The sequence below is a fragment of the Monodon monoceros genome, unplaced genomic scaffold, assembly GCF_005190385.1.
Source record: "Monodon monoceros isolate NGI ecotype Baffin Bay Population unplaced genomic scaffold, NGI_Narwhal_1 Super_Scaffold_18, whole genome shotgun sequence".
Classification (NCBI taxonomy): Eukaryota; Metazoa; Chordata; class Mammalia; order Artiodactyla; family Monodontidae; genus Monodon; species Monodon monoceros.
Window position 1 is genome coordinate 135,878,925 of NW_021703774.1, and position 22,835 is coordinate 135,901,759.

The window sequence follows — 22,835 nt, forward strand, 5'->3', positions numbered from 1 at the left end:
TCATCTAAGCATGTCTGAGGGATGCTGTCCCACTCCCCCATCGGTGGGGGATAGGGAAACCTAGAGCAAGCGCTCACTGTGTGCTTTAGTGTATGTTACCACATTTCATTTCCACAATAGTCCTAGAGGCAGGGCTGAATGGTACCACTGGACAGATGACCTAGAGGAGTTGGATGACTTGTTCAAGGTCACCTGGCCAGTTGGAGGCTGACGGGAGATGATCTCAGGTCTGCCTAGCCCCCAAACTCGTGCCGTTTCTCCACCACCAAATTCCCTCCCAGCCCTAAGTTGCTTCCCTTCTCCATCCAGTGTGGCCAGTGCAGACCTCCGAAGTGTCAACCTGGTGACACTAGATCCGTCACCTTAGGGTGGAGTGAAGGAAGCACCTGGGGATCAGCTTACTAATTCAAGGTGCTGATGAATTATTCACACCACCATTAACTTGGAGGCCCTTTCAGCCTCACCTCTCTTTCCCCTGCTCCAGACCCTCAGGTCCTGGCCTGCCCCGAGCTCGGCAGACCTGCGGGGCCCCCAGCGAGGAGATGCTGGCAGAGCTGGAGTTCTGTCTTCTGCTGGCAGTGACACTGCTGAGCCCAGCCCCCAGGGCCCAAGCCATGGAAGGTAGGAGCTGCAGGGCACAGGCAGGAAACCTGGAGGGGGGCAGAGGGGTGGCAGGTAGCAGCGGGGTCTCAGGAGGTTTCCATGTGGAAGGCCAGAAAGCGGAAGGCCCTTTGGGGGGCAGTTGGCCGAGTTGAAGTTGTATTGCTTCTGAGATGGGGAAAGACAATATTTATCAAGTGCCAACTATGTGCTGGGTGCTTTCCACGTATGAATGCATTTAATCTTCACAGCCAATTTCAAAGTGGGTATTAGTCCTCCTTTTTACAGAGGAGGAAACTGAGGAAGAGGGACGTTAAGTAACCTGTCCAAGATTACGTTTACCAAGGACGAAGGGAATGGCTCAGAGAACGATTAAAGATTTGTTGTTGAAATGAGTCCTTATTTTCCTCCTGAGAGCCTGCTGTACTTTCCCATCGCCAGCCAAGTGAAATCAAAGTTCCTTATAAAGGCATTCAGTGCCTTCCCAGGTTTGGCTCCAATCTCTATATAACATCCAACCTCGGTTCCCAGAGTCCCTCGGGCATCCCATACTCTGGCAGAGGATCACACCCCCTCCTGGAGATGCTTCACCCTCAGGGCTTTCACCCACTGTGCCCTCTGCCTGGAAGGTCCCTTCTCTCTTTTTCTACCTGAGAACATCTGCCTCATCCATGAAGCTCAGGTCAAACACCACCTCCTCCAGGAAGACTTCCGCATCCCTTCATCAGCCTCAGAAACTCCCTCCTTGGGGATCTTAGAACCCTCTGCTGGCACCCTGGTCCCGGGTCGCTTTGTGCCGCTCCAGCCCTCTGAGCACTGTGTGCCTGTCTGGGAAGCCAGGGCCGTCTTCAAGGGGTGTGTGTGTAGCAGGGGCTCAGCCAGCGGTTGCCAGTGCCTTGTCTTCCTGCCAGTTCAAGGAGGGCTCAGGAAGGACACATAACTTTCCAGTCACCTAGTTGGTGGCAGAGATGGCCTGGGCACCCAGGTGTCTCACCCCATGCCTGGGTGGTGGGAGAAGCTAACTGTTCCCATTTCTAGCCACTGGGGCTTCAGTGGCCTTGGGGTGACCCTGGAGTTCAGGGTGCCTGCCGGACAAGGCCTCTACTTGTGCTGGGACACAGGGCCTCCTGGGCCACCAGGAGTTCTGCTCCAACCTTCTCACGGCTTTTCCCATCCAGTGGGCAAGGCTGGGGGAAGGACAAGGACAGGCAATGAACAGGATGTCCCTCTGTCCTCTTGCCATAGAGGCATGAGTCAGACATTGCTCCCGCCCTGGCCTGTCCCCAGGGCCAGGCAGGGAGCCCTGATGTGAACTGGGTGTGCATCTTGTAGCCTCTGCACCGCTTTCTCTCATCCGTGTTCACAGCCACCCAGCAAGGTCATTATCCCCATTTCACAGATGCGTGACTGAGGCTCAGGTAGGCTAAGTGATTGTGAGTCTGAGCCTTTATTCATGCCATTTCCTCCCTCCAAATCTTCCCCAACTCACAAAGTCTTCTTGCTCCTTCTAGCCAAACTCAAACATCAACTGCCTTGTGTCCCTCCCCCAACAGTGCTGGCCCTGGCAAGACTGCCCCCCCTCCCTCTGGACCCCAGAGCCCGTGTGGCCCCAGCACAATCACGCCACATGGCTTTGTCTCATTTGCCTAACTCCCCCCATCTTACCCCACAACTGGGAACTCCCCAGGAAGGGGCCCGTTATGAGTCAGCACAGGCCCGTACAGGGCACATGCTTGGCAAATATGCCTCTTACAGGAACTTCGGTTAAGTATATTCTTTAGGATGCTTCTGGTTGCAAGGGACAGAAACCTAATCTGGATGAGTTTAAGCAAGAAGAGAAATGCAGTGGCTGGTGCCAGGGAGGCGGGAGTATAGCTGAGTTGGGCAGCTTGGGTTCTGGGCCATTTCCTCTTTTCACATGGTTCTTGCCATTTGCTGACAAGCTCTCTCAATGGGCCCTGAGCAGGGTCCACCCAGGGCTCTCACTCCCAGCTTAGGTACCAGGGAGGAAAGGGTTCTCATCCAGGCACTCAGCAGCAGGACTCTGGTGGCACAGGCGCACCCCACAGGCCAGTCGCTGTGGCAGTGCTGGGGGCCCCAGGATTGCCCAGCTAGGATCCTGTGTCCTCCTGTGGGCCTGGGAAAGACGAGGGAGGGTTACCACATGGAGGCAAGGGAAGGGAGCAGTGTCTAAAATTGAGGGCATGTTCTTGCAAGAGGTGAAGGAATGAGGGCTGGATGGAACAAATCAGGAGATGTCAGCTACAGCAGTAACTTCCCTTTTTGGGCCTCAGTTTTCTCATCTGTTAAATGGAGTCAATAACACCTGTGCTGCCTATTTTATGGGGATATTGTGAGGATGATATAAGATTGTTCACTGATTCATTCACTCAGCAAATATACACTGAGCACCTGCTTTGTACCAGGAGCTCTTCTAGGTGCTTGGGAGACAGCAAAGAATAAAACAGACGAGAATCCCTGCTCTCATAGAGCTTACAGTTTTGTGGAGAGAGACTTGGCAGTGAACCAAACAAACAAGGAAATAAATAGTACATTTGACAGTGATGGGTGCTATGGAGAAAATAAAGCAGAAAAGGGAGAGAAGGGGTACAGGGATGGGGAGAGGGTTTCATTTGTAAATATGATGGTTGGGGAAAGCCTCACTGAGAAGGTCATTTTTTTCAACTTTTAACTATGAAAATTTTCACACACAAAGTGGAGAAAATAGTATAATAAATCCCAATGTCTCCATCAACCATCTTCAACAGTTATCAACATTCTGCCTTTCTTGGCTCTTCTATCCTACCCCTACCCCCATTTTAGGGGGGCAGATCGGAGAAACTTAAAGACAATCTCAGATATCACACTATTTCACCCATAAATATTTCAGAGTATATCTAACAGATATATAGATAGATAGATATTCCCAATATTTTTATAATGATATAATAATTCTTTAATTTTACCTAATACTCAGTTCATGTTCAATTTTCCCCATTATGGCAAAAAAAAAAATCCCATTGCAATTTTTTTTTTCAACTCAGACCAGACAAGGTCCACACATTGCTTTTGGTTGATATTTGACTCAAGTCTCCCTCCCTCACACTCTCTCTCTCTCTCAGTCTCTCTCTCTCTTTTTTAATCGACTTCTCCCCTGGCAACCACTTTTCTACTCTCTGTTTCTATGAGTCTGACGTTTTAAATTCCACATATAAGTGATACCATGCAGTATTCGTCTTTCTCTGTCTGGCTTATTTCACTTAGCATAACGCCCTCAAGGTCTATCTATGTTGCTGCAAATAGTAGCCTTTTTCAAGGCTGAATAATATTCCATGTCATATGTATCTCTATTCATCTGTTGATGAACACTTAGGTTGTTTCCATATCTCAGCTGTTGTGAATAATTCTGCAATGAAGATGGGAATGCAGATAACTCTTTGATACCCTGTTTCCATTTCCTTTGAAATATACCCAAAGTGGAATTGCTGGATCATATGGAGTTCTATTTTTAATTTTTTGAGGACCCTCCATATTGTTTATCATAGAGGCTGCACCAGTTTGCATTCCAACCAACTGTGCACAAAGGTTCCTTTTTCTCCACATCGTTGCCAACACTTGCTACTCTCTTGCCTTTCACATAATAGCCATCCTAACAGATGGGAGGTGACATCTCACGGAGGTTTCGATTTGCATTTCCTTGATGATTAGTGACGTTGAGCACCTTCATGTACCTGTTGACCATCTGTATGCCTTCTTTGGAAAACTGCCTATTCAGTTTCTCTACTCATTTTATTTTTATTTTACATTTTTAAATTTATTTTATTTATTATTTTTGGCTGCGTTGGGTCTTCGTTGCTGCACGGTCTTTCTCTAGTTGCGGCGAGTGGGGGCTACTCTTTGTTGCAGTGCACAGGCTTCTCTTGTTGCGGCGCATGGGCTCTAGGCATGCGGGGCTCAGTAGTTGTGGCTCACAGGCTCTAGAGCATAGGCTCAGTAGTTGTAGAGCATGGGATTAGTTGCTCTGCGGCATGTGGGATCTTCCCGCGCCAGGGCTCGAACCCGTGTCCCCTGCATTGGCAGGCAGATTCTTAACCACTGTGCCACCAGAGAAGTCCTCTACTCATTTTTTTTTTTTAATGGTGAAGTGTTGAAAGCCTTCCTCTTTATATTTATTTATTTTTGGCTGTGTTGGGTCTTCTCTGCTGCACATGGGCTTTTCTCTAGTTGCGGCGAGCGGGAGCTACTCTTCGTTGAGGTGCGCGGGCTTCTCACCGCGGTGACTTCTCTTGTTGTGGAGCAGGGGATCTAGGTGCGCAGGCTTCAGTAGTTGTGGCTTGCAGGCTCAGTAGTTGTGGCTCGTGGGCTCTAGAGCACAGTCTCAGGAGTTGTGACACACCAGCTTAGTTGCTCCATGGCATGTGGGATCTTCCTGGACCAGGACTCAGAACCCGTGTCCCCTGCATTGGCAGGCAGATTCTTAACCACTGTGCCACCAGGGAAGTCGCTATTGATGGTTTCCTTTCCTGTGCAGAGTTTTTCATTCAATGTAGTCCCACTTGTTTATTTTTGCTTTTGTTGCCTTTGGTGTCAAATCCAAAAAATTATTGCCAAGACCAATGTCAAGGAGCTTACCTCCTATGTTTTCTTCTAGTTGAGTCTTTTTTAATATAACAGTTGTGTCTCCCCCCACCACCTTATTTACTGTTGAAGCACCTGGGTCATTAGAATTTCCCACATTCTGGACTTGACTGAATGTGTCCTCACGGTGTCATTTAGATTGTTCCTCTAGCTTCCATATTCACTCTAACTTGTAGACAGATCCAGAGACTCCATTAGATTAAGGTTCCTTTTTTTCCCCCCCAAGAAGATGTTACAGGTGTTTCATCAGGGCACCGATTATTCAGTGTTTCACTTTGACCTTGAGATTGTCAGTGAGTTCAGGGGTTGTTAGCCTGATCCATCCATTATAAAGTTCCCTATAAAGGTAAATTTTTTGGCATTTTTTAATTATAAAAATTTTCAAACATTAGCAAAGGTGAAAGAATTTTACAGAAAATATTTACCTACTCAACCAACTAGGTTTTACCTCTCATCATTTACCTTTTTTCTCAGTGATTAGAACAGACAACGATAATGATGATTCCATTAAGGTTTGCAAAGTTATGTTTTTCTAATGTTGTTATTCTTTCTGTAGTCTTCTTTAAATAACAATTTTTCTTCATCAGCTATTTGGTTATCCTGATATATATCGTTTGTAACAGGAAAGGCAAAGTAAATGCTTAATTCTTCCTTCATGTAGCAAGAAGAAAACGAGTTCGTGCCCGAGCAATCTCTAAAGGAAATCAATAAGTTCCTTTTTAATTTCTTTTAGTTGTATTATGAATTCATTCATTTTTATATATTTGATGGGTTTCAACCCACTGCAATAAATTTTTTTTTGGCCACTCCCGGCGGCATGTGGGCTCTTAGTTCCCCGACCAGGGATCGAGCTTGAGCCCCCTACATTGGGAGCACAGAGTCTTAACCACAGAACCGCAGGTAAGTCCCTGCAATAAATTTTTTTGAAGCTCAAATTATACCTTCTTTAGCCAGTGGGAGCCCCTTCAAGAATGTTTCTGTGTCTTTTGACACAATCCCAGCAGTTCCAATAGTTTCTTTACTTTCTGGTGTGACAAGATATCCCAAGTGTATTTTGTATATTTACTGCCCTAGACTATTTCTTTAAGGAGCCCTGCTTCATTTTAGTTAGACATAACGATCCTAATCTAATTTAGTTGGACATAATAATCCTAATCTAAGCCCAAGTGGTACAAATACTACCAGGATATCATTGCTTTTAGGGTTTTTTTTCTTTTTCTTTTTTTGCAGTATGCGGGCCTCTCACTGTTGTGGCCTCTCCCGTTGCAGAGCATAGGCTCTGGACACGCAGGCTCAGCGGCCATGGCTCACGGTCCCAGCCACTCCACGGCATGTGGGATCTTCCCGGACCGGGGCACGAACCCGTGTCCCCTGCATCGGCAGGCAGACTCTCAACCATTGCACCACCAGGGAAGCCCCGCTTTTAGGGTTTTTAATGAACAAAGCTAGGAAATTAATATTTTTAGAAATAAAAATAAATCAAATTCGTACTGATGTTTTCAATTCAAATTAAGGATCTCAAGAGTTCTGCTTAGTTTTTTAATTCTATACTTGTATCGCTCTCCTCTTACACTGCAAATCTTAGTTTCTATTGACATTAACATACTTCCTTTACTCCAATATATAAAATATTGTAAAATAACAGTATTCACTATTACCACTAATAGTAAGTCTACTGAATATAGTTTAATATTTCTTTGTGTTTCATTTTGTTCTTGGGATCTATTCCACTAGGAAGGTACAGTCAAAATAGTGTATTTCAACATCGTTTGAAATCATTTTTCCCATGTGAATGTGCCTCCAACTTGACATATAGTTAAGCTTATTTGTTTTAGTTTGGCATATGGGTTACTTAAATATTTTTGATAATTTAAAAATTATATTAAAAATTACTCATGATTATAAAGTTAAAATTATCAAATAAATTGCGTTTAAAGAGGTCTAGCGGTCGCGCCTGTTTCCTCCCCTTGGCTTACATCTTCCTGTGTCAGAGAACAATTTTTATTAGTTTCCTTCCATTGTTTTCAAAATATAAGCAAATATGTACATATAAGAATGTAGTTTTGGGGACTTCCTTGGTGGCGCAGTGGTTAAGAATCTGCCTGCCAATGCAGGGGACACAGGTTTGAACCCTGGTCCAGGAAGATCCCACATGTCACGGACCAACTAATCCCGTGTGCCATAACTACTGAGCTCTAGAGCCCGCGAGCCACAACTACTGAGCCCACGTGCCGCAACTACTGAAGCCTGCGCGCCTAGAGCTCGGGTTCTGCAACAAAAGAAGACACTGCAATGAGAAGCCCGCATACTGCAACAAAGAGTAGCCCCTGCTCGCCGCAACTAGAGAAAGCCCGTGCGCGGCAACAAAGACCCAACGCAGCCAAAAATATAAATAAATAATAATAAAAAAGAATGTAGTTTTAACTTTGTAGCACTCTGTGCACATTTTCACTCAGGATGGGAGCAGGTAATATTATTTTTAATTTTCGAATTCCCCAGTGCACATCTCTAGTGCCTAGCATTTGGTATTATTTTATCTAAAATTATAGTCCCACCTGACACTTCTTGTCTCCTTTCCCTGCTTTATTTTTCTCCAGATCACTTATCACGAGTTAATACACTCTATATTTTCCTTATTATCTTTATTGTTTGTCTTCCCCACCAGAATTTTAGTCTACTTGTTCCTGCTGTAACCCCAGCACCTAAAACAATGCTTGGCACTCAAACAGTATTTCTTGAATGAATAAAAGCATGTTTGGCAAGTATTTGAAGAATAAGTAAATGAATGAACAGCTACATGAATAAATGAATTGACTTAGGGCCATGACCTCATGCTGCCTCATCCCATCCCAAAGAACCCGCTTTGGAGCTGGGCCACTACCCACGACCCCAGGGCTGACTCTGAGACATTCTTGCCTCTCACCACAGGTGTCAAATGTGGGGGTGTGCTCTCAGCACCTTCTGGAAACTTCTCCAGCCCCAACTTCCCCAGGCTCTACCCCTACAACACGGAGTGCATCTGGCTGATTGTGGTAGCTGAGGGCTCCTCCGTGCTGCTCACCTTCCACACCTTCGACCTGGAGTACCATGACACCTGCAGCTTCGACTTCCTGGAGATCTACAACGGGGCCTCCGGGGACCAGGGCAACCTGCTGGGGAGATTCTGCGGCCAGGTGCCCCCACCGCCCTTCGCCTCCTCCTGGAACGTCATGTCTGTGGTCTTCCACTCAGATAAGCACGTGGCCAGCCGAGGCTTTTCCGCAGGCTACCAGAAAGGCAAGGGGGACTTGGCAGTGGAGAGGGTGGCCCTGGGTGGGGATGGGGGGAGGGCGGCGGGGTAAGGTGACGGGCAGGGTCTCAGCATCTTAGCGTGTAGGCTGCTCTGTAACCTGGATGCCCCTGCTCTCATAGCTCACGGGGCAAAGGCAGCCTCTGTTGGTAGTGTTTTTTTTTTTCTGTTGGTAGTCTTGGTGGTTGTGTGTTCCCACCTTCATGGCAACACTCCCCACGTATCCCTCCGTTATTCTGGGAGTCCTCGGAGGGTCTCACTGTGCTCAGGAATGAGGCCTCTCGTGCTCTCCTATCCTTGTCCTTCTCACCCCACACATGGCATCAGGACACTGGAGGGGACACCGGAGGGGACACCGTGCTGCCACTGCTGCTGATCCCTCTGTGGCATCTCATGTCACGGGCACAGGATTCTCTCCCCCTCCCCATCATGTCCTCGGAGTGGAAGGTGCATGAGCGTCTGCATGGAGCTGGTGACGCTCTCCCTCCCAAAGCCTTTCCTGAGCTCGCCTCCTATATCGTGGTCCCTAAACCCTCCCTCCCCCAGCCAGGCTTGGAGCCTACCCCTCAGGCTAGTGAGGGGAGCAGAGGCTTCACCCTCCTTGCCTTTCTTTCTCCTTGACTCATTCCTCTTTCCTCAGGCTTCTCTGCACAGACTCAGACCTCCTACCTTCTCCCAAGGCCAAAACCAAAGGCCTTCCTCACAACAGCTCAAGCAGTAGGCTCCACAGAGGCTCCTGGTGCGCAGGGTTCACCAACAGCAATCAGGGCTGGGACGAGGGTGCACACAGTTCTATGCCTCCAAAGCCAGACGCCAGCTCCCACTGGCTTTGGAGGCATAGTATTGTAGAATGGTAAAACACCAGAACCACAGACCGATCTAATCATAGCAGTGGAGTTTTAGGTCCCTAGATTTTTAGACTCTTAGGGTATCAAAGTTATAATACCATGTGCAATGTTTTCTAATATTTTTTAAAACAGGAGTACCCTTATATCAAATGGAACCTTATGTTAATCCCTGATATGTAAAAGAGATAAAGCCAGCATTTTTAAAAAATAAATTTTATTTATTTATTTATGGCTGCATCAGGTCATCGTTGCTGTGCGTGGCCTTTCTCTAGTTGTGGTGAGCGGGGGCTACTCTTCTTTGCGGTACGTGGGCTTCTCATTGCTGTGGTTTCTGTTGTTGTGGAGCACAGGCTCTAGGCGCATGGGCTTCAGTAGTTGTGGCAGAAGGGCTCAATAGTTGTGGTGCGACGGCTCAGTAGTTGTGGCACACGGGCTTAGTTGCTCCGTGGCATTTGGGATCTTCCCGGGTCAGGGATCAAACCCGTGTGCCCTGCATTGGCAAGCAGCTTCTTAACCACTGCGCCACCACGGAAGCCCCAAAGGCAGCATTTTTGTTGTAAGCATTTATAAGTTCGTATTTTTAACATTTACTTATTATAAGCCAATCATTGAAAGCATAAGTAAATATTGATGGCCTCCGATTAGTTAAATTATTACATATAAGATATGTGACTGTGGATGCTATCTTTCATTGAATTAAAAAATAGTTTGAATACAGAAAAAGAAGGACATTTACAGCAGATGTCTGCAAATAGATGCCCTGGGGCTACCGTGGAGCCGTGGAGCCCCAGATCACATTTTGAAAGTCTCTGCTAAGGGTATTGACAGCAGATGGGATCTCACAGACTGTCAAAACCTGCCCTCTCATTTGACAACAATACACCTGAGACCAAAGAGGGAATGTGCCTTCCCAAGGTCACACATCTGGGAAGGGGAAACTGGGACAAGAAGTCAAGGCCTTAGCCGCCCGGCACAGTGCTCCGTTCACACAGCCATGCCATGCAGTGAGATTCTGGAGTCTCAGGAGACACAACCGAGTGTGCCCCTCCCTGCTGGTGGCCTCCAGCTAGTCCTGGCATTCATTATCACCTAGCTCCCAGTTGTACTGGCTACACTGGGCTCCAAAGGGCTTTCACCAGAAACTTATTAAACTCTGCATGCGTCTGAGCCTGTGGATCAGTCTGAACAGGTCTCATGATTTCTAATATTCCCATGAGGCTCAGAGAGGCTGAGTTACTTGCCCATGGTACAGTGCCCTCAGAAGACTGAGCTGAGAGGAGACCTGTCTTCAGACTTCAAGCCCATCTCTACTCCTTCAGATCCTCCCTCTAAGCCTCAGTTTCCTCATCTGTTCGGGAGATTTGATAATGTTCCTGGTCTCAGGTACCTCAGCCTCTATACTCCACTAGCCTGGTAGGAGGGGACAGTGAGACTGATAAGGTCAAATGCACAGACTCTGAAGTTAGTCAAATCCTGCCCTCCCTGATACCAGGGGATGACCTGTTGTCAGGGTCCTGCCCTGTCCCTTGGGACCTTGCCACTGCAATGGCTCTTGCCAGTCTCCACATCTCTTTGCTTCAGGGCTTTTTCTGAAGCTTTGGCAGGTCACCTCTACCCCCAGCGGCCCTCAGCCTCGATTCTGGGGAATGACCCCGCTCCCCCACCCTCTCTCCCTCACTGCCCATCTGCGGTCCTCTGTCTCTCCCAGATAAACTACTTGGGCTCAAATCCTTGTCTCGGGCTCAGTCTGGGTAAAGCCCAACTCACACAAGTAAGTTATTTAACTTCTCTCTGCCTCCAGTCTCTCAGCTGTAAAACGGGGGAAACCATGGTGCGTTCCTCATGGGGTTATGGTGATGGCCTAGAAAGATGGCCTGTGCCTGTCACTTACCAAGCGCTCAGTGGATGTTGACAAGAATCCCGTGAACACCTGTGGGCGTGGCATTTCCCAAAGGAGGAGATGGGGGAGCCACAAGGAGGGAGAAAGTTTGGTTCAAGCAGGCTCCCTTGCAGATGTGTGTGGTGGCGTCCTGACGGGCCTGTCAGGGGTCCTCACCAGCCCCGAGCACCCCAACAACTACCCCAACAATGTGGAGTGCCGCTGGGTGATCCGAGCCTCTGGCCCCGCCACCGTCAAGCTGGTCTTCGTGGACTTCCAGGTGGAGGGCAGTGAGCAGTGCACCTACGACTACGTGGCTGTGCTTGGAGGGCCCGGCCCCGCCCATGGGCACCACTACTGCGGCAGCTCCAGGCCCCCCACGCTCGTGTCGCTGGGCCACGAGCTGCAGGTGGTCTTCAAGTCTGACTTTAACATCGGGGGCCGGGGCTTCAAGGCCTACTACTTCTCAGGTAGGAGGGCCGGAGCTACACCCTGAGTGCCCTGTGTGTGCTGGGCTCCTGCCTCCCCATCACGCCTGCGGCTGGGTGGGGAGGGGTTGTACTCTTCTGCCTCTGGGCCTTACACTTCCTGCTGTTTCTCTGCCTGAAATGTTCTAGCACACCCTCTCCCGTCTGGCCGATGCCAAGGCACAAGCATGTCACCTCCTCTGGGAAGCCTCCTTGATTCACTCAGAATTATTCCCTTCCTTCAACTCCTTAGAGAAGTTTTCTCATAGCGATGCTCTAACACATCACTTCTGTACCTGGTTTGCATGCTGATTTTCTCTGCTTGACTGTGAGTTCCTATGGACTTATCTTTGTACCTGCTACATAGAGGGTATTCAATTAATGTCTGTATGAATGAATGAATGAACCCTTGGGAATTAAACTGTCTAGTGGAGGAGATAGAGAAGGAAACAGACAATGACAATGCACTGTGATCTGTGCTGTCTAACAGTAAGAATCATGGATGACTTCCTGGAGGAGGAGAGAACTGAGCAGTGCTTTGAAGGTGTTAGCCAGTGGCAGAAGAAAGGGAAGAGTGTTCCAAGCAGAGGGATCAGCATGTGCAGAGGCACGGAGGACAGAGAGGGTTTGTGTGCTTTACTACTAGGAAATATTTGGTGAGGCTGGAAGGTAGGGCTGGATGAGGGGCAGGGAGAAAAAGGGCAAGGTCACGTCATGAACCACCTTGTCTGTCAAGTCCAAGTTGGACTCAACTCCGAGGAGAGGTATTAGGCATTGTTACTGAATTCCTATCAGGGTCAACACTCATGAAATGGTTTACCAATTGGAATGACAGTCTCAGCTTTCAGCTAGTTTCAGTTTAAAGCAGGCTTTGGGATCAGTTGTCTGGTTTTCTGGCCATGGTGCCCACAACCTGCCAGGGTGGTTTTAGGACCCTATAGCGCCTACTGCCCAAGCTGTAGCTGCAGAGGGTGACTGTCTCCACCCTTCTCACCATTGCTCCTTCTGTCCTGCTCTCCCCAACCCAGGAGAATGCCAGGAGGTATACACGGCGGTGCGGGGCAACTTCTCCAGCCCACAGTACCCCAGCTCCTACCCCAACCACATCCGGTGCCACTGGACCATCCGCCTGCCTCTTGGCTACCGGGTCAAAGTGTTCTTCCTGGACCTGGAACTGGAGGGGCCCAACAGCCTGACCAAGACCTGTGACTTTGACCATCTGGCAGCCTTCGACGGGGCCAGCGAGGAGGCGCCCCTGCTGGGCAGTTGGTGTGGCCACCACCTGCCACCACCAGTCACCTCGAGCCACAACCAGCTCCTGCTTCTGCTGCACACAGACCGTAGCACCACCCGCAGGGGCTTCTCTGTGGCCTACATTGGAGGTCAGCTGGGGTTGAGGGTATGGGTGTGCTGGTGGGGGAAGGTGAGGCCGGGGTTCCTGGTCTTTGCAGCCTCCTTCCTCCATCTCACCAACTTCTCGGTTGGCTGCACCACTGTGGACTCCCGCCCTGGGACCTCTGAGGCTATATCAATGTGGCCCTTGCTTATTTTCACTATTACAGTGCCCTGTTCTTCCAGCTTCTAAATCCACAATTCTTAATTCCTCCCTATCTGTCACCTTCCTCCATGGGCCCCTGGCCTCTCTTGTACTATGATTAATCCTCTGTATCCAGGGGTAATACACAAGATATGGTAATACTATTTATCGAAAACAATTGATATAATCATGGAGATGCTGACCAACCTTGCTTGTACAGTCATAAGTCCTGACTGACAGTGGTTTGAAAAAATGACCTTTGGTTTTCTTACATAACAAGAAGCCTAGAGCTAGGCAGCTGCTGTATTGGTTCAGGGACTCAACAGTGTCCCAGCTGATATGTCTGGGATTCTCTTGACCTCATGACCACAAGATGGCTGCCACAACTCCAGGCATCACGTCCACGTTCAAGGCTGGAAGAAGGTAGGGGAGGTGCCAGCCACAAATGTTCCTTTATCAGGAAAGTAAATGCATTTTCAGAAGCCCTCAAAAGACTTCTTCTTGTTCTCATTATTTTGAACTTGGTCATATGGCCATGCCTAGCTGAAGAGCTGGCTAGGGAACTTGGCACTCAGCTTTTCCATCCTCCATAGTGCTAGTTAGATTTGCCAGCTGACAGCAGCTATCATCTATCCCCCCCTCTCCTCACCCTTCCCTGGGCCACGGTCCCAGAAATGCCTGTGCTCTGGACCCATTTTGCCCTCTGCCTGACTAGGCGAGAGCCTCCTATTGTGCAGGTGCGGAAACAGAGGTGCAGAGAGGAAACGACTTTCACTGCTGTCACACGGGCAGTGGGTGGCACAGCCAAGGCTAGAACTCACACCCTTGCCTTTTGTGTGGCTAAGCAGGGCCTGGGGAGGAGGCCCAGGACTGAGCTCAGACGGACGGGGGCCACATCCAAATGCTGCCATTTACTGACCATCCAATGGTGCTCACCTGTAGGAGGAGTTGATGGATGCTCTAGACAGGTGGTCGTTAAGATGAAATGAGGTAACACAGGTCACAGTGCCTGCCTCTGAGGGCATCCTTGCTGACTGTGGATTTCTTTCCCTTATGTGTCTCAGTCCTGGTCTGCATTCAGAAGATCTTTCCTCGGGACTTCCCTGGTGGTCCAGTAGTTAATACTCCGTGCTCCCAATGCAGAGGGCACAGGTCTGATCCCTGGTCAGGGAACTAAGATCCTGCATGCCACACGGCACAACCAAAAAAAAAAAGTCTTTCCTCTTCTTTCTTTCTTCCTTTCTTTCTTCCTTTCTTCCTTTCTTCCTTTCTTCCTTTCTTCCTTCCTTCCTTCCTTTCTTTCTTTCTTTCTTTCTTTCTTTCTTTCTTTCTTTCTTTCTTCTTTCTTTCTTTCTTTCTTTCTTTCTTTCATTTATTTTTGGCTGCATTGGGTCTTCGTGGCTGCGCACGGGCTTTCTCTAGTTGCAGCGAGCGGGGGCTACTCTTCGTTGCGGTGCGCAGACTTCTCATTGCAGTGGCTTCTCTTGTTGCAGAGCATGGGCTCTAGGCGTGCGGGCTTCAGTAGTTGTGGTTCGCGGGCTCTAGAGCGCAGGCTCAGTAGTTGGGGTGCATGGGCTTAGTTGCTCCACAGAATGTGGGATCTTCTTGGACCAGGGCTCGAACCCGTGTCCCCTGCATTGGCAGGAGGATTCTTAACCACTGTGCCACCAGGGAAGTCCTTCTTTCTCTTTCCTTACCCATGTGCAAGAGGAGTTTGGGGGCCCAGCAATGGTGAAGGAAACAGTAGAGCTGCAGCAAGCTAGGGGCAGCAAAGTGACCTGGGCAGACGCTCCCTCTGTGGGCCTCAGTTATCTCCATCCATAAACCTGGAGGAGAGCTGTCCCTCTGTTAGAGCGACCCCTTTCCCAGAGTGCACTCAGAGAGCCAGGTGCCATGGGGCTCTGCCACAGCTAGCTGGCAAGTCGCTTTCTCTCTGCGGGTCTCAGTAAAATGAAAATATCAGCTGAAGGAGCTGAGAAGTCCCTTTTGCTCTGATGATCTTACTTCTGGGCCTGGGTCCTCTCCCAGCTGTGTGTGATCTTGGACATGCTCCTTCCCCATTTGGTGCCTCCAGAGACACCTCCCCGATGGCTGTGGGAGCCCAGGGTCAGACACGGCACTAGTGCTGGGCCAGGCTCCAGATGTGGCCCAGGCTGCAGGCGGCCTCCCGGCTGGAGGACAGCCTCGGCATCAATCAGGGGTGACACACAGTTCAGCATCACCAAGATCATCGTGGGAGACGGTGGGCCCATAAATCCCCGACTGCCCAGACACCAGAGGCTGAAATATGTCTGAGGCATTTCCCAGAGAGGGTTTGAGATTTCCAGGCCTCTGCCTACCAGCTCTTTCCTTTTCCTCCCGCCAGCCACCCAGCTTCCTTCTCCCTACCCTCACCCTTGCCCCAGCAAGCACTGCCTCCGTACACACACGCGTTCACACACACACACAGGCTCGCACGATCCCAGACACTTAGAGTCACACAGGCCTGGCTGGGAGGGGCTGCAGGGGGCCACCACATAAGGTGGAGAGACCAGGAACTGTGGGATCTTACAGACGCAATGATTAAAATCCTGTCCTAGCCACCTTTCAGAGCTCTGGGTTCCAAAACTTTCAAATGCGTTTAGTCATGTCCACCTCAAGGCGTCATCATGAGGAGGGAGAATGGGGCTTCCTTCACCACCCTTTTCAAACTGCAGCCACTGCAACCCTTACCCACACACGTTCTGCTCTCCCTGCTCCCCGTCTTTCTTCTTTGCTTGATTTTCCTTCAGACTACTCTGACGCTTAGGTGTATCTTACGTATTTACTGCCTCCTCACTCAACTAGAATGTAAGCTCCAAGAGGGTAGGCATTTGTGGCTGGTTTTTCTCTTTTCATTTCTGTATCTGGTGTTTAGAATAGCGCCTGCACATAGTGGGCCACAAATACTTGTTAAATGATTGAATGAATCGCCTGGTATATGGCAAACATGATCAGCCAATAATAGCTTTCATTATGATTAAGAATATTCATTCATTTGGTCAGTCAGTCGTTTATTCAGCATTCACTGCACCTGCCAAGCTCTGTGTTGGGCTCAGAGGGTGCTGAGAAGTAGGCACGGGGCCTGCCCTGGAGCTCATAGTTTGATGGAGTTAAATGGAGTAACGCGTGTAAAACGTCCTCGTAGGACTGCTTAAGAGCCATCCCCTCTCTGGGCCTCGGTTTTCCATCCACCACCCTTTGGATAGGGGCTTGGAGAGGGTGGGGGTCAGACCGCCTGCCCCCATGGCCTCCAGCTCCCCACTCCCATCCATCCTCAGTGGTCCCCATGAACGTGAGTTGCTCCCGCACGGACTTCCAGATCCTGATCTCCGCGCAGGCAGTGGCCCCTCTAGAACGGACCAAAGTCTACCTGGGCAGCCGGAGCTGTGCTGCTCAGGAAGTCGGCAGCAACTTCCGGATCCAGGCCCGCTTTGACACCTGCGGCACTGAGTCTCAGGTAGGGGCTGGGGGAGGAGGGAGGGCACGAGGGAGGGGCTCTGATCCCTGGGGAGAGGCACCTGCCAGACCTGAGGATTCAGCTTCTCTTCCTGGCTCTGGTCACCCCACCAGCCTGGATGCAGAACTCAGCCCCTATTGATTTTACCTCAACAAACTTGCTCAGTGTAGACACAACAAAGAACTCAGGTAGGGAAGACAGAGAAGGGGTGTCCTGCTGCACAAGCTGGCGACAACCAAAAGCCCCTACTGGAGGCCCCTCCCTCAAGGTCCTGTGAACTGACTGTTCCTGGGGGCCTTCCTGCTGCCCCCCCTCCCCACTGGAGCTCCCCAGGGCCACCCGGTCCCCACCCCTCTAATGCACAGACCTGTTTGAGCGCTGCTGCCTGCTGCCCACCCCCTCCCCAACCTTGTGATCCAAATCCATCGCTGGGCTCCGCAAAACAAAGGGGCCCTTCAAGAGACAGGATCCACCTCCCTCCAAACGCAGCGAGGTGTACAAATGAAGTTTTTCTACTAACCTTGTATTTCGGAGGCCTAGAACCCAGGCTTGGGGCCCTCAGAGTCACCTGGTAGTGGCCCAGGAACCCTGGATGTTTGGATTCTCAGGGACAGGTTGGGAAGGGGAAAGGCGGAGAAGGCACAGTGGTCTCCATCGGGGACAACACCCCAGCCTTGGTGACGAATCTGGGGATTCGTTAGACTGTCTTGGCAGAAATCACGTGCTTTCCAGCAACCGTATTTCCCCACCACCCAACATTAGCCGAATGTATGCCTCTGGCCCCTCCAGTCCACCCTCTGCTTCCCCAGCCTCCTGGCGGCCATCATCCTTTTAACCTGAGCAGAGGAGAAGTGGGAGTCAGTCTTAGCTGCCAAGATAATCTGCCCTCACCTCTACACCATGCCCTAAATCCCCTTGGGGTTTTCTCTGGGGGCCGAACCACGTTCCATAGAGTCATAAAATGATGGAGACAGAGAACCCCAGAAGCAAGGAATCATGAAATCTAGAACAAAGAACTCACAGACACTCAAGGTCTCAAAGTCACAGAACCACCAATAGAACCTGGAGCCACATAATCATAGAATCTTGGCATCAATATCATGGAAACATAAAAACTGAGAGCCTCAGACTCATGGATTCTTAGCGTAACACTTATAAGTCCTAGACGCATGAGGACCAATCTCTGCATTGAGTTGCTTTCAAAGATGCACAGTTCAAATGGCCAAAAGCCATGACAGCCTATCTGTGCATCTCTTAAGAACCACAGAGACTTGATTTCATAACCGTAACACCACATTTGTGTGGACTTTCTTTCCTCCTCAAGTCTCACTCATCAAAAACCCATGAAACTTCCCCGCACACCTGTTTTGTGTGATTTTTCCCTCCCTTCTTTATTATGTGGATTCACTTCGGCCCTTTCACTGGGTCCCCTTCCACTCCCAGGTTCTGTCTTTCTTTTTCCGATTCTGTGTCACAAAAGTCCAGGACACCGGTTCTCCTCAGAGGGTGTGGTGGTAGACAGGCTGAGGGCACAATGCAGGAGGCTCCTCTGGGGACATGGACTCAGAGCTTTTTGGAAGCCCAGAGTTGGGAGAGACCCACAAGGTCATCTGGTCCATGAAACTCCAGATCCATGATTCCCCTTCACTGCCTTCCCCAAAAGGACCACCCAGTGTCCAACGATGGCAGCTTCTTGCAGGTCACGCCCGTTTGCTCTGTTCTAGGCAGCTTTGGTTTTTAGAGAAGCCTCAGCTCAGAAGAGCCATGACTGGACAGGGGCAGTTGGGCGGCCTGAGGAGTGTAACGGCTGCTCTAGATTAGGGGTGGGTGGGGAGAGTAGCCCAGCATCACTGCAGCCCCCAATGCAGACCACACCAGACTGCCCGTCAAAATGCTGTCCCTCAGTCCCCAGCTCAAACACTCCACTGTCTCAGGGCATCCTAAGTCCTGCCTCCTTCATCCATGGGGGTGGGGAGGGCAGCGGTGTGACAGGCTCCTCACATCACACTCCTCAATGGCTCTTCCCAACCCCAGGGTGGTGCTACTGGGCTGAACAGAACTCAACCACGGGGACACATAATTGCTGCAGACATAATTCGGCAAAACGATTCCATAAGGAAAGTCAAGTAACACCAGGGACAGAGCATCTAACTGGGAGGCAGGAGACTCGGCTTCTGGATCTAGCTCTGGGCAAATTACTGTCTTTGCGGGGCCTCAGTAGCCACATCTGTAAATTGCCAAGGAAGGGAGATTGAACTAGATGTCCTGAAATTCCCCTTTGGTTCTGCAGTCTTTGGTTTGAGTGAGGTGTGATGGCTAAGAGCACAGTTAGGAATCAGGCAGATCTGGAAGAGAATACGTTCCCTGTCAACTGTGTGCTGTGTGACCTCAGACAAGGGATTTAACTTCTGGGCCTCATTTTCCTTATCTGGCAAATGGGGATATTAATGGTACCAATAAGAGAAGGTTGTTGTGAGAATTAAATGAGATAATGCCCTTAAAATGCAGAGCCTGGAGCATGGCGAATGTCCCTGTTGTTACTGTTACTGTCTTTCATAGACACCACGTCCTTCAAGCCAGAGCAAACACTGACCCATCAAATATATATTGTCTTTTCAGACACCGTCGTAGTGCCTCTTTTACAGGTGGGGTCACAGGCTCTGAGTGGGAAGGGAGTCAGTAGCCAAGCTGGGACTGGAAACCAGGCTCTGGAGTTGTGCCCCCTTGGCACTCAGTGCCTACATATCCAGGGGAACAGGGTCAGCCCTGGCCCCTTCAGGTGTGAGCAAGTGCCCCTTGGCCCCCACAGAGAAGAAATAACACTTCAGTGATCGTCAGCGTGCTGTACATCGACTTCTCAGCCGGTGGGCAGGAGGATATCCACGAATACGAGGTCCGCTGTGAGCCGAGGCGAAAGGAGGCCTCTGTCCACCTGCTCTCCGGCTCCCACTGGCTTGGGCCCTATGCTGCCACGGCAGAGCACCTTCAGGAGGCACCACCCAGGGACGAGGCAGAGGCACTGGAGGGCCCCGTGGCCATGGTGGCCCAGGACACCAGTGACATCATCTTCCTGGGCCTTTGCATCCTGGCTGGAGTCCTCATGGTCATTGCCATAGTGGTCCTGATGCTGCTGTAAGCAGGGAGGGTAGGGAAGTGGCATCTGGCATTCCTGGGAGGCAGCTTGGGCACCCCACAACAGGGGCAGGACCAGGCGTTGCTGACTTTATGATGACCATGGGCAAGTCACTATCCCCCTCTGAGCCTCAGTTTCCTGGGGACCTTTACTCTGCCCTGCTTATCTCACAGGGCTGGCGTGAGGCTCAGAGAAGAGGATGGATAAGAGCTGCGTAAACTATAGCATGCCATGCATGTGTGTGCAATTGTTGTTGTTATTAATTTTGAAGATTTTCTGCTATAGAAAAGAACTCTGCTGTGTGTATTTGTCAGCATAGATAGTTGTGGTCACTGGTGACAGAGTTGATAAAACTGACTTGTTCTATAACTTGTATAACTGCTTCACCAGCTCAGGATACCAATAAGACCCCTCCTAATTTTCTGACTAATTGCTCATCTTAAGCATTCATTAGCAGGAAACTCGGTATCCATCCAGGGGCCTCCACTCTCCTGAACTGATCCCGGAACCCTGAGGACTAGTCCTGCCTCCAAACTCCAGGAACAGAGAGACAGGAAGCTGAAACCCCACCTAGTGCTGTTGCTTTAGCCCCTGCCACATGGTGGCGCTGTTGAAGACTGGTCTTGGACATCCTGGTGGATGCCTGTCCACCAGATGGACAGACCCCTAGAGTATAAACCACAGGCAGGCCCATACTATGCTCAGTAGTGAGGCTGAAGGCTGAGGACTGGTGTCTCTTTCATGTTGGTATTTTTCCTTAAATAAACCATGATCCTTGACTGAAAAACTGATTGAAGTCCCATGTGTCTCTGTCCTCACCCTGATGTTGAGTTCAGATTACTAGCCCATCCTTCTCCTCCAGCTGAGCTCTCTTTTGAGCCCTCTGGACTTTCTCCTGCCATTGGACTTCACTCAGAGCTACTCCAGTCCACCCACATTTTTCTAAGTTCACACCACAGTGACCAGGGGTTGGATTTCCAATGCTTCCCTGTGAGAAGACCTCTGGCATCCTTATGCGAATTGGTCCAGCACTCCCCAGAGCCCTATATATCAAGAAGGGGAGGGCTCCCCTGGTGGCGCAGTGTTTGAGAGTCCGCCTGCCGACACAGGGGTCACGGGTTTGTGCCCCGGTCCGGGAAGATCCCACATGCCGCGGAGTGGCTGGGCCCGTGAGCCATGGCCGCTGAGCCTGCACGTCCGGAGCCTGTGCTCTGCAACGGGAGAGGCCAAAGAAGTGGAGCAGTCTTGTTAATGAAAAATAAACAAAAAATACATTTATAATACATGACTTCCCCCTGTTCACCTTTATATTTGCATAATGAATCACTCAAGTGAGTCCTTTCATAATAACAAAAATCTCCAAATTGACCGTGCCGACCACTGACATCAATTTAAAAAATTGTAGTCCAATTACAATCCCTTCAACAATCCAACAAACATCCACTGGTTTCTAGCCTTGTGCCTATTGCTGTGACAGGCTCCAGGCATATAGAGGGGAGCAAGTCAAAAGAGATTCCTGACTTCAAGAGGCTTACAGTCAAGTGTAGCCAAATCAGGGACAGGGAGGGCAGATAAGTTGGTAATTTGCAGAGAAAGGACCTAGAGAGAAAAGAGCTGATACAGCAAGAAATGAATCAAGCAAGGGAAAAAGAGTAGCCTGCACATTGGGAGAACTGGGCTCAAGTCCACACTCTTCTTTTTAATTGAGTGAGCCTGAGCGAGCCACTTTGATGCTATGAGCCTTGATATACCCACCTGTAGAATGGGACCAAAGTTCCAGGTCTGTTGTGAGGGCATAGCAACATGATGAATTAGAGGTCTGTCAGGGTCTTGTGCCAGCAGGAGACTCTGGGGTGTTTGGAACAGAGGCCCCAGCCTCTTCCTCTCCCACCCACTTCTTGCTCTCAGACTCCTCCAGCCGCTGAGCCAGGCTTCCTTCACCAGCCTGAGTTGTGAACACCCCATAAACTTCCCAGGTCTCAATTTCCCTGTCTGGGCAGGACTGGACACACAGCATACACTCTCTGAGGACAACCTTGGGTGGGGTTCTGCCTCCCGGGCCCATGAGCTGGGTTTTGGGGTGGCAGCGGGACCTAAGCTTGCCTTGTTCTCATCAGCTCATCAGATGGGGGAGACGATAGGCCAGCCTGTGGCAGGGCCAAGGGCGTCTGCGCACAAAGCTGGGAGCCTCGATCTCCACCCTCAGCAGCTGATCTTCAAGGGCCCCAGCACGGAGGCTGGAGCTGTGCCCCTGCAGACAGACCACCCGGGTTGAACTCAGGCTCCGCTACTTGCTAGCTGTGTGACCTTGGGCAGGTCACCTCATCCCTTTGAGCTGCAACCTTCTACCGGCAAAGTAGGAATAATAATAACACTGACTTCATCAGTCCATTGTGGGGATTAAATGAGATAATACATGACAGTGCCCTCCCATGGAAGGAGTCAACAAAACTCACTCATTACCATTGACCTATGAGTCAATGGTAATGAGCAAAGGTTCTGGCCTCAAAACCCAAGTTCTAGGCTGAGCTTTGCCACTGACTTGCTGTGTGACTTTGGGGGAGTCCATTTCCTTCTCTGGCCTCAGTTTCCCTATTTCCAAAATGTGGCAGGCATCACTATCACCCTCAGCACCATCACTTCCATAGCTACTATTCTTAAGTACCCCAACATGGCAAGGGTTTAAGATATATCCTCCCACTTAAGCCACCTTGTGAGACAGACATAGTTGCCCCCATTTTACAGATGAGGAAATTGAGGTTTGGGGAGGGAAAGTGCTGTGCCCAAGGTCACATGGCTATGACATGTTGAAACTAGGCTAAGAGGGACTGTTCTTCCCTGTGCTGGGGGGACTATGCAGTGATCTGGGGCCTCTTGGGACCCCAGGCCAATGCTCTGGAACACGAGAGCTGTACCTGCTTGGGAAAGGACTGGAATGGCAGAGAAAGAGAGGATGGTTTTATCTT

General features: G+C 50.0%; 1 protein-coding gene across 1 annotated transcript; it reads left to right on the forward strand.

Annotated features, from left to right (window-relative positions):
• Positions 1-282: 282 nt before the first annotated feature.
• Positions 283-20,122, forward strand: CDCP2 (CUB domain containing protein 2). Its single transcript, XM_029227192.1, has 7 exons — positions 283-368; positions 459-621; positions 8,167-8,514; positions 11,389-11,724; positions 12,750-13,103; positions 16,558-16,736; positions 19,546-20,122. Exons 2-7 carry the CDS (start codon positions 543-545, stop codon positions 19,870-19,872), a joined length of 1,623 nt encoding a protein of 540 aa, XP_029083025.1. The 5' UTR covers positions 283-368; positions 459-542; the 3' UTR covers positions 19,873-20,122.
• The last annotated feature ends 2,713 nt before the right edge of the window (positions 20,123-22,835 follow it).

Excerpts from the sequence above, each read along its gene's own strand:
- CDCP2 (XM_029227192.1), top strand. The coding sequence starts at position 543 with ATGCTGGCAGAGCTGGAGTTCTGTCTTCTGCTGGCAGTGACACTGCTG. Across the intron at positions 11,725-12,749 it reads CAAGGCCTACTACTTCTCAG|GAGAATGCCAGGAGGTATAC; the intron begins GTAGGAGGGCCG and ends TCCCCAACCCAG. Across the intron at positions 13,104-16,557 it reads CTCTGTGGCCTACATTGGAG|TGGTCCCCATGAACGTGAGT; the intron begins GTCAGCTGGGGT and ends ATCCATCCTCAG.